The following is a 12,229-nucleotide window of genomic DNA, read 5'->3' on the forward strand; positions in this document are numbered from 1 at the left end:
TAGACAGCCTCGCCCAAGTCTTTCATTGAAAAGACTTTCTTCAACGAAAACTTGGCTTGTTGCAAAAGAGGAACATCATTTCCCATTAGTAGTATGTCATCTACATATAGGATAAGAAAAGCGATGGCACTCCCACTAGTCTTTCTGTATACACATGGTTCTTCTTCGCATCTGACGAAGTCAAGCTTTTTGACTTCTTCGTCAAATCGAAGATTCCAACTCCGTGATGCTTGCTTCAGTCCATAAATGGACATAAGAAGCTTGCACACCTTCCCAGCATTCTTTGAATCCTCAAAACCCTCAGGCTGTGTCATGTACACATCCTCTTCTAAATTTCCATTTAAGAAGGCGGTTTTGACATCCATTTGCCATATTTCATAATCATGAAATGCGGCAATTGCTAGGAGTATCCGAATTGACTTAAACATAGCCACGGGCGAAAAAGTTTCATCATAATCTACACCGAGAATCTGTTTGAAACCTTTCGCTACTAGTCGTGCTTTGTGTACAGTTATCTTACCATCCATGTTTGTTTTCATTTTGAAAACCCACTTGTTAGCTATGGGTTTTATCCCATCAGGTGGTACAACTAGGTTCCAGACCGTGTTGTCATACATGGACTGTATTTCGGATCTCATGGCCTCCAGCCATTTATCAGAGTCGGGCCTATCCATTGCTTCCGCATAGGTCAAAGGATCTTCAGTGTCATAGGCTGAGATATCGTGCAGTCCTAAGTACCTTTCAGGTGCATGGACTACTCTTGTTGACCTACGTAGCACTTGTCCTTCAGGCTGTTGAACTTGATCCACAGCAGTCTGCGGATCTAGTTCTTCTTCAACTTGCGTTAAAGTACTTGAGCTCGGGACTAGAACCTCATCCACAGCTACTTGTGGATTTGGTACTTCCAGATGCTCATCAGCTGAAGTATCAAGAGGTGGGTTAATCTGATCTGGTTCAGATATTGTATTGTGTGATGTATCTTGAATTTCTTCAAGTATTACATTACTCCCACTACTTCTTTTTGCAAGAAACTCGTTCTCCAAAAATATACCATGACGAGCAACAACTATTTTGTTCTCGGATTGGTAATAGAAGTAATATCCTTTCGTTTCCTTAGGATACCCTACGAAAAAGCATTTGTCAGCTTTGGGATCAAGTTTGCCAGACGTCGGACGTTTGACAAATACTTCGCAACCCCAAATTTTAAGATAAGACATAGTTGGGATTTTCCCAAACCATAACTCGTATGGAGTCTTTTCTACTGACTTGGATGGAACCATGTTTATTGTTCGTGCAGCAGTTTCTAGTGCGTGACCCCAGAAGGATTTCGGCAGAGTGGCTTCACTCATCATGGATCGAACCATATCCAGTAGAGTTCGATTCCGTCTCTCAGAAACACCATTCCATTGTGGTGTCCCTGGAGGTGTGAGCTGTGAGACTATCCCACATTCTTTTAAGTACTCTTTAAACTCAAAACTCAAGTATTCGCCTCCACGATCAGATCGTAGAGCCTTAATACTTTTGTTTAATTGATTTTCTACTTCAGTCTTGAATTCTTTGAACTTGTCAAAGGATTCAGACTTATGTCTCATCAGGTAGACATAACCGTATCTACTGTAATCATCAGTAAACGTGATAAAGTAAGAAAAACCATTTCTTGTACAAGTACTCATAGGTCCACATACATCCGTGTGTATAAGACTTAACAAGTCACTTGCCCTTTCGCCCTTTTTGGAGAAAGGCGCTTTGGTCATTTTACCTCGTATACAAGATTCGCATGTGTCAATTGATTACAGATCAAATTTACCAAGAAGTCCATTTTTATGTAACTTCTTGATGTGTTTCTCATTTATATGACCAAGGCGACAATGTCACATGTAAGTCGTGCTTTCATGTGATGCTTTGAGTCGTTTGTTATTTATGTTAAACACGGGTTTATTCATTTCCGTATATAAAGACCATTCATCATATAAGAAGATCCATAATATAATTCATCTTTGTATATAGAACATCTATTGTCCTTTATCACAAAAGAGAAACCATTCATCTCTAAACATGAGATTGAAATGATGTTTCTGGAAATGCTAGGAACAAAATATACATTTTCTAATTCCATTACAAGCCCGCTGGGCAAATACAACTCTATACTACCAGCTGTCACGGCTGCAACTCGTGCTCCGTTTCCAACTTGGAGTTGTATCTCCTTGTTACGTAGCTTCCTTCTATTCTTTAGTACCTGCATATTTGAACAAATATGAGCACATGATCCAGTATCCAATACCCAATCATTTATAGAGGTAGCAACGTTAACTTCAATAACAAAAATACCTGAGGTTGAAGCTTTGGAAACTTTTCCCGACTTCAGATCCGCCAGGTACTTCAGGCAGTTCCTCTTCCAATGACCCATCCCATTGCAATAATGGCATGCAGAGGAAGCAGCAACCTTTATTTTGGGAGGATTCGGTTTAAGAATCTTTTTCCCCTTGCCTGTGTACTTGGGAGCCACCTTCTTTGGGGTTTTCTTTATCTTTTTCCCACCAGCTTGGATCATGAGAACAGAAGACTTTTTCTTCATGTCCCCATCAGCGATCCTGAGCATCCCTTGAAGCTCTTGTAGACTCTTATCCATTCCTAGCATATGAAAGTTCATGATGAACCCCGAAAAGCTTGGAGGGAGTGAGTGCAGGATAATGTCCGTAGCAAATTCTTTGCTTATCGGAGCATTCAGCTTCTCGAGCTGCTCAACATCGCTCGTCATACGGAGCATGTGAGTTCCCATAGAGCCTCCCTCGGCCAACCTGTGACCAAGTAGAGATTTTGTCACTTTAAATCTCTCGATACGCGCTTGCTCTTGAAACATGTTCTTGAGCTGATCGCATATGACATAAGTTTTGGTATCCACGAATCGGCGTTGCAATTCAGGACCCATAATACTTACTACGAGACCTTGTACATCAAGCTCATCCTCTTTGTGCTTGTTGTACTTAGTGACATCCTCTGGTTTGCCATCTGTTCCTGGCTCAGCAGGGACAGGTGAGTTTAAGACGTATTCTCTCTTTTCACGTCTTAGTACAATGGTGAGAGCACGGAACCAATCAGTGAAATTGGATCCGTCCTCTTTCAGTGTTTGTTTCTCGAGCAGGGAGCGTAGAGAGAAGGATGTTTCTTTAGCCATATTACTACAATGTTAAATGTAAAGATTTTAGCTTTGTTCATGTGATGTTTTATTCTAATGATAAAACTCCCACTGCAAATTTGTTCTATTCCCGTTTTGCAGTAGGACCAAGATCCCTATTTTCACTAACAACTAAGGCAGTGTATGCATATCTTGGCTATCAGTTATCTTAGGTAAGCAAACTTGCTAATCACATCTCTTTGCGATTCTTGGTTTCGTTAAAACATCACGTGTATTTAACGAAAACTTTGCCCCAAGCCCAAAACTGTTTTGGAAATCATTGGTAAGTAACCTCACTCTATTTGGTTTGATATGTCGGACATAACCCTCGACCACCAAAGGTAAAAGGCGATGTCTACTGAGTAGTTTAATCATCAACCAATGAACAATGGTTTGAGGAGGATAGAGTGGGAAGGGCATACTACTTAATATTTAATGGGTTGGTGTTTATGCTTAACAGTGCCAGCAATCTCTAAAAGAGATATGTCAGAAAGAATGAATAATGTGATTTTTATTCGTATCTAAAGAGACCTCTTTCATATGCTTCATTAAGCAATCGTGGAAAGGAAGTCTAGAAAGAATACCGAATATGATCTCCATTACTTTCTATTCTTAACGTGCCAGAAAGAACAACTAATGTGATTTTATTCGTATTTAAAAAGACCTCTTTCATATGCTTCATTAAGCAGTCGTGGAAAGGAAGTCTAGAAAGAATACCGAATATGATCTCCATTACTTTTTATTCTTGGCAGTATCTCTTTCATATGTTTAGCTTTTGTTAAGCAGTCAGTTCTTGCAACTGACTTTAGACATTCTAGCGGACACGTGAAAGCCGTCTGCCAGAAAGACAACGGTGAGTTCCTTCACAAATCTTTCTTTGACATCACGTTCTTTCACGGTTCCATGAAAGCGATAAATCTAATTTATTTAGTTCATATCAAAGCAGTAAATCTAATTTACTTATATACGGGACCAAGTCAGGTATATTTATTTATCAGTTCCTAATTCTTTATTTTGTAGCTATGCTCATTTCTTTATTCTATACCGTTTAAAGCATATAAACAGTTTACATGTTTTTAAAACAGATATTTTTTTCGGTCCATAAAGCAATTTGGTAACGTGACAAAGTTCCTTTTCGGCCAGTCATTAGGACATGTAAAAGGGGCTCCCAGGAAAGATTGGGGTCACGAGGACCGCTTAGACTCAATCTTTCCTAGACAGAACCATCTCTTTTACGGTGTGGAAATGACAGTTCTTACTAAGGTACTTTATTGCTTCATCACATTCTTCGATGAACTTTATTTTCCGAAGGTTTTCGAAAAGGCAAAAGATTTACACTAAATTTTGCCATTTCAAAAGCGTTAAAGCAATTTGGTAACGTGACAAAGTTCTTTTTCGGCCAGCCATTAGGACGTGTAAAAGGGGCTCCCAGGAAAGATCGGGGTCACAAGGACCGCTTAGACTCAATCTTTCCTAGACATAACCATCTCTTTTACGGTGTGGAAATGACAGCTCTTACTAAAGTACTTTATTGCTTCATCACATTCTTCGATGAACTTTAACGCGATCAAAAGTTTTTGAAAACGAAAATATAAAGAAAGCATAAAGAAAGCGTAAATCTAATTTAACTTTCTTAGTCGGAAAAACCGAACCAAGAAAATCTCATTTCTAATCGGTTTTGGACTTGTGCTGCAAATGTAAGAATTTAAACCGATACGCGGTACATGCACCTTATTTGCATAAGTTATAACTTTAGAAAATCAATCAGCGGGAGAGCCTTGTGCTCTGATACCACTGTTGGGTTTTGTGGAACGGTTCAAACCCATTAGTTTAGCTTAACAGCGGAAGTGTGTAAAACAAAAATTTTACGGTTTAAGTTAAGCTAAAAATTAAACGAGGTATGTCAGGAAACCTTCCAAGGCGGTCCACCTTCAGTATTCCTTCGGCATCAAAACCTCATTTAATTCATTTACAGATCTACTCCATAATTGATTTTCTAAAGCATTAAATCTATTTACAAATTAAATAGATTAATATAACAATTTATACCTTGATTCCAAATCTCAGTTGGAATGCAGACCGAGCGAGTAGAGCCTCACCAGGGATGGAATCGACTCGCAGTATCACACGTGTGATACCTCTATTGGTTATCCACCAGGACTAACCGGAGAGCGATTTATTTCTTCTGCCAGAAATACCGTAAACCGCGGAATTCTGCAGAAACACTATTCACCAAAACCGTAACCGAGAAAGAGAGAAAATAGAAACTCGAATCGATCGGACAGATCAGATACGATATATGTGAATTAGTGATTTTCTCTCTACCCCTACCCTTCTATTTATAGGCATCAATATGCATGAAATTACCAAAATGCCCTCAACACCTTGCATGACACCTATTAGAGTCGGTTGGCAAAATTACCAAAATGCCATTATATGGCGGTTCGGCAATTGAGAAAATCAATTTGATTTTCATCTCATGGCCGACATTCAACATATATATCTTGAATATATATATATATATATAGACAGGCTAATATGCATTCGGCAGCACTTCGGCCGAAGTGCTGCCACCCCATTTTCGATTTTTCAAAATCCAAATGGTCGATCCGAATTGTTCATCTTGTTCTCCATATTAATATCTGCTTGGAGACCAAATTTTACATTTTTTGGAATTTTTTTGCTATTTATTAAGCCACTTTGAAAATCGCTGATCCAACGGTGAACTGCCAAACAGTAAAATCAGGGGTTCACCGTTGGATCAGCGATTTTCAAAGTGGCTTAATAAATAGCAAAAAAATTCCAAAAAATGTAAAATTTGGTCTCCAAGCAGATATTAATATGGAGAACAAGATGAACGGTTCGGATCGACCATTTGGATTTTGAAAAATCGAAAATGGGGTGGCATAACTTCGGCCGAAGTGCTGCCAAAAGCATATTAGCCTGTCTCTATATATATATATATATATATATTTGATTTTGCCAACTCATGGCCGACATGCATATGTATATTATTTTGATTCTCATAAATGGCCGACATGCATATTGATTTGTATATATATTTTGATTTTTGGATTTAATTTTTAATTAAGGTTTTAATTTTTCTAATGATTATTAGCTCAAAATTCAAAACCATAATTAATATTTAAAATCTAAATCAAATATATATATAATTGTTCTAAACAATTATATTTCTCACGGTTCGGTTTCGGTTGTTGTTCGGTAACTTTTATACAACGTAACGTGTACGTTTATAAATTAACCGTTGTTTCTGCTTGTCAATTTTATATGACATTTATAATTTAATTATATCACGTATAATTAATTATAACCATCTTAATATTAATTATAATCAATTTATAATTAATCAATAAAATTCTCCGATTAGCTCCTATATGGTGTGACCCAATAGGATCTGTGTTATGTTGGTAAACAGAGTTAAAACTGTTTTAACTTCTATAATCATGAGCGGCATCTGGCAACACATCATGATCATCCAATTACACAGATGATGCTGTACTGTACAATATCACGATCCAGTAAACAATTTACTTGTGTCAGTTCTTCTGTCTCATAGCTATCAGATCAGTTTCAAGGTAGATGTGTGTCATCCTTGGTAACTGTATCTTTTCTTGATCTTGAGTAGATTATCAAATATAATTACTCTTGTAATTATACCGCATGCAGATAATCTAACTCTACCAAGGGGCCCAGTGATGCTATAACTCGTATAGAGATACGAGGGACAAGTAGTATTCTTGGCAGACTATCACTTCCTCTGCTAAGTTATACATATGGAAATGCTACCGTTATGGCTGCTTTTTACGGACAGCGTTAGATAACACTTACTCATATATATTTCTTAGTGGGAACGATAAATACCTCATACTGTAGAACTTTGACACTGAATGAAAACATTAATGACACGAACACAATTCTATTTAATGTTTCATTCGGGGTCTGTCAAATACCATGTTCCTAGAACATGTATCTATGTGATTAAAATGACATCTCGTGTCAAGTGGTTTGTAAAACTTAACCATCTTTTAATCCACATACTAACCTTATAGCGGTAATTAGTGTTCCTGCTAATTACCTTGGTCAGTGACCTTTTAAGAGTATATATCATCTATATTATGGAGTTTCACAATTTCAGTCATGAACTCGAAATGATCCATAAATGCAATAATACTCAAGGCAACAAAATGATATATAAATAAACATTCAATTCATGAACAAAGCTTTATGATTAATTTATCGTATTATTGACTTCTAGATTATTACAAACTAACAGTCAGAGGTGAGGTGCGATGAACAGTAGGGGAGAAGAACGGGGATTTTAGAGATCTAGGATTTTTTTTCTTTCTAAGAGGAGGGCAATAATTTATTTCTTTTCAAACGAAGTAGTTAAACAGTTAGTTAGAGGGGTGGGGGACTTTTAGGGGACTAGAAGGCGGAGTACAAAATCTTTACTCTAACATGTATAATTTTGAAAACACATTTAGTGATAGTACACAAGTCATGGATAATCAACATTGCCTTTCATAAGAATCAATCGTATAGTCTAGTGATAAAATGCAACACCCTCTTAGTGGGAGCTCGTAAATTTAAAACCCTGATGAGAGGCTTCTTTATAGACAATAAAAAAAATTATTAGACTAGACCTTCATCTTTCTTTAAAAAAAAAAAAAAAAAAAAATTAACAATGCACTTCCATACCATCATCAAATATGTCTTGAAAAATAAAAATATATAAGGGTTAAATGAAGCAACTAGCTAGCCCCGCGTTTATAAGAATAATATTTTAACCAATAATAACTAATTTAATGTTAGAATCACACAATCATCCGATCATTTATTCATAATTATATGTTATAACAATTAGTTAGTTATTTACATGTACAATATATATGTTAAAAGAAGGTAATATATGACGGGTCGACTTTTCTATACACATTGCCATTATCCTGACTCCGTCATATTTCTAATACTTTAAAATGGACCCACATTTCAGTGACTCGGCGCACCTTACCCATCAGATATGTATAATGTTGGTTTATTTATTATTTGGAAAAGAATTTGTCAATTAGCAAAAAATATTTGAGAGTTAGTGACGAATACAAATAATTTAGCAGGCTTTTATATGTTTGATGATTGTACTTTCGCAAATAGGAAATCCATCAATTAATCTATTCAACGTGTTATTTGATAACTTGTCAATGTCAATTTTGGCGAAAAAAAGGAAACAATTAATTAATATTGCTATCAATCAATCTAATTATTTTTTTTTCAAATAATTAAGAGACACGCGGTACTACATAAGATTCTCTTGAAATTTAGACAATACAATCATGGTACAACATATATTAGTTTAATTTCCATTTGAATAAAGAAAGTTATTACAAGGTGATCCGTATAAAACACTTCTGGAACAATAGTTCATATGGCGGGTCATTTCTTCTATTTAACGACCCGCTGCATATAATTCCTCGTAGAGAGCCTATTTTGGGTTTTATTTCATCCCAACCACTATGCACATTTTAAGGGGATCAAATCCTAAGTCGGCCAAGATAACATATAATTTTAGGTTTATTATTAATTAGCTTATATTAAATTTAGAAATTAAATTGACATATCTGTCTTTTCTCAACTGAGGAAAACTAAATATACATATTGTGCTAATTTAGAAAAGATTTTGTTTAGATTTAGAAGCAACTAAAAATACAATGTACAACGCAAGGAAGATAGGCAAAAAAAAAATAATACAACCTTTGCGTTGTCGTTTTTAAGGCAAACCATTCATATTTTTAACTAAAGTTCTCCTACCCCCTTGAATTTAATCATATTTTCGCAAGCACCGAATTATTTATTGTCAGCATCTTTCTGAATGAATATACAGATCAGATGGATTCCTAAATTAGTTCCAAACTTATCAAATCATTGACAAACTTTGCGAATTCTTACGAATTATTCACAAATTATACCTAGATTATTCCCATCATTAGTTCTATATTTTATTTTTTTGATATATTTATATGTATGACAACGAACTATTTCTGAATTATAAACTCTAATTTCATTTGTTTTTAAATACCGAACTTGTCACTATACATTGCATTAGCATAGGTAACTTTTTGAAACAGATTACCATCCTTTTATTTTTTTCATCAAAATACTTCTTCCATATGACCTCTTTTCAGAGATTGGGAACTAATAATATATTATAAAGGTATGGTGGAGTTATAGGAGAGAGGTACAAGGTTGTATTCATAAAAAAATGGGAGTATGAGAATAACATTTGTTTTCCCCAAGTTATGATCTCTCAACCAAATATACACCAAGCAAGCATCTCGGAAGCACAAAACTATTACAACTCCCCAAATTTGCAATGAATAAATAAAGAAAAAAGTAAACTACGGTAACTCAAGCTTCAAAAAACTTAATAAATAAATATTACAATGTACTTGTCAAACAAGATGTACAATATATTATTACAACATAAAAAAATCAGTACAAATGTAAGAAAAGATATAAAAATAATAATGTACACTGGAGTACTGGACAGAATTTCATTATTGTACAGTACTTTCTGAGCCTAAAGCATTTCAATTTTTTAAAACAGTCCTGCTAATAATTAGATATTATCTTGAAAACAGAGAGGTAAAAGCTAATGGAAAAGCGAGAATTAGACAAAAACAACGTGCCCCACGGGGGAATATTTCGTTGGTGGTGAAGAAGCAAACACAAGTAATCATCGTACTGAGCAACATTGAATTTATTAATTAAGATTAATCTCGATCATTAAGCAGCTTTTGATTAAACTAATTTGATTGAGCGAGTGGCTTTGATTAAATTAATCTTATGACGTATGTAGCTTTTATTAGACAATACCTCTCCTGCTTCCAAATCCTCCAACAATCCAATCCAATCTCTAATCACCTTTAGTACCTTTTTTCTTAAGATTAATCACTTTTACAAATACACCCTCAAATTCCGTATATAATTTTTGTCATTATTATAGAGATGATGGGGATTAGTTGATGAAAGAAGAGGGAGAAATCAGTTAAAGAAAAATGTTGTTGTTATTATTATTATATGTAAAAATAGTATATTTCAAGTGCCAATTTTGATAGTAAAGTGATTATAAAATGAATATTTTGTGAGGATGAATTGTGGTTTGTATGTCAGACTAGTTGATTTTGGTTGAAATAATATAGAATACAGTATGCAGCTGAAATTTAAGTATTTAATTATTTGTAGAGACGAAATCAAACTTTCAAACTACAAGAATTGAATGAAAGTCAAATATAGAATTTTTAACTAAGTATGAGAGTCAAGTTTACATAATCAGTAATATTTTACTCTAAATTATATAAATATATATATATATAGGAATATGCTAGCATGCTATGCATAGCATAGAGCCTCTCCATGCAACGCTTTGGATTTTGACTTTTCAAAATCCTAACGGTCGATCCGAACCGTTCATCTTGTTCTCCATATTAATATGTGTTTGGGGACCAAATTTTACATTTTTTTAAATTTGTTTACTACTTCTTTAGATTTATTGAAAATCGCTGTTTTCAGCAAATCTGCACCATAAAAAAACAGCGATTTTCAATAAATCTAAAGTAATAGTAAAAAAATTCCAAAAAATATAAAATTTGGTCCCCAAACACATATTAATATGGAGAACAAGATGGACGGTTCGGATCGACCGTTAGGATTTTGAAAAGTCGAAATCTAAGGCGTTGCATGGAGGGGCTCTATGCTATGCATAGCATGCTAGCATATTAATATATATATATATATAATTATAATTTTTTTGAAAATAAATATAAGTAAATTAACTCCGCCTCTAATTATTTGTCATACATCCAAATTAGTCGTCATCGTCAAATACTACCAGAAACCGCTGATGTTAGACTATTTCTCTAAATTTGTATTTATTTACAAACATAGGTTAAATTTTCTACAAGGAAATTTCAAATATCAAATGCTTCCATGTGTACTTTTGCAGTTCCTCTATCATTCTCCAAATTTAGTAATTTCAAATTTTATAACTATAATACTACATTACAATAATATTAGTTGTGATCAATGTCATTACTCTATGAGTAACCTAAAACTATGAAACCTTTCTTTATTTAAAGGATCATGATAACAATCCCCGCAGGTCTATCCCCAGAAAAAACTCTGCACTAACTGCCAAAAAAGTCATGGGGGGACCGCTCAATTATTAATACTCCGCAGAAATTGTTAGTATTTAACTTGAAGCATCAAAGTATTTATCCTGGATTTGCGAAGTATTAATCCCTATGCAATGATCTCTATTTATGACTGAACAAATCAATCCATCAATTATCCCCGCACAAAATTGTTGGGGTTTTACGGTGCTAACCAAAACCCGTTTAGGCTTAAGGTGCGGAATGACCGTAGAACAAAAATTTCTACGGCCAACTTAAGCTCAGGATTAAACGGGGTATGTCAGGAAACTTTCCAAGGCGGTCCACCTTCAGTATTCCTTTGGCATCAAAACCCAATTTAATCCTTTTACAGATCTACTCCATGATTGATTTCTAAAACTTTAATCTACTTGCCAATTAAATAGATTAATATAACATATTTATACCTTGTTTCCAAATCACAGTTGGAATGCAGACCAAGCGAGTAGAGCCTCACCAGGGAAGGAATCGACTCGGAGCATCAGACGTCTGATGCCTCTATTGGTTATCCACCAGGACTAACCGGAGAGCGGTTTGTTTCTTCTGCCAGAAATACCGTAAACCGCAGAATTCTGCAAAAACACTATTCACGGGGAAAAAGACGAAAACCCGTAAACACGAATTTTCGGTTGCTCAGTTTCATCAATATGCAAAACTGACATACCGCTAAATTCGGTAAAACACTATTCATCGATCCCGTAAATATACTCCACAACAACCCACAAGATTATACGTCAAGTACGTATAACTTTCTTTTCTCAACCGAAACACTATTTGGGAGAGAAACCGAAAAAGAGAGAAAATACCGATCTGTTTCGACACGAAACCG

The 12,229-nt window shown here is 35.1% G+C and overlaps 1 protein-coding gene across 1 annotated transcript; it reads right to left on the minus strand.

Annotated features, from left to right (window-relative positions):
* Window positions 1–2,465: 2,465 nt before the first annotated feature.
* Window positions 2,466–3,175, minus strand: LOC144547217 (uncharacterized). The gene is made up of 2 exons (XM_078295808.1): window positions 2,620–3,175; window positions 2,466–2,527 (listed from the first exon to the last, which is right to left on the minus strand). The coding sequence occupies exons 1-2, from the start codon at window positions 3,173–3,175 to the stop codon at window positions 2,466–2,468; spliced, it is 618 nt and encodes a 205-aa protein (XP_078151934.1).
* Between the last annotated feature and the right edge of the window lie 9,054 nt (window positions 3,176–12,229).

This window comes from Carex rostrata, chromosome 31 (genome assembly GCF_964058835.1).
Source record: "Carex rostrata chromosome 31, lpCarRost1.2, whole genome shotgun sequence".
In the NCBI taxonomy this organism is placed as follows: Eukaryota; Viridiplantae; Streptophyta; class Magnoliopsida; order Poales; family Cyperaceae; genus Carex; species Carex rostrata.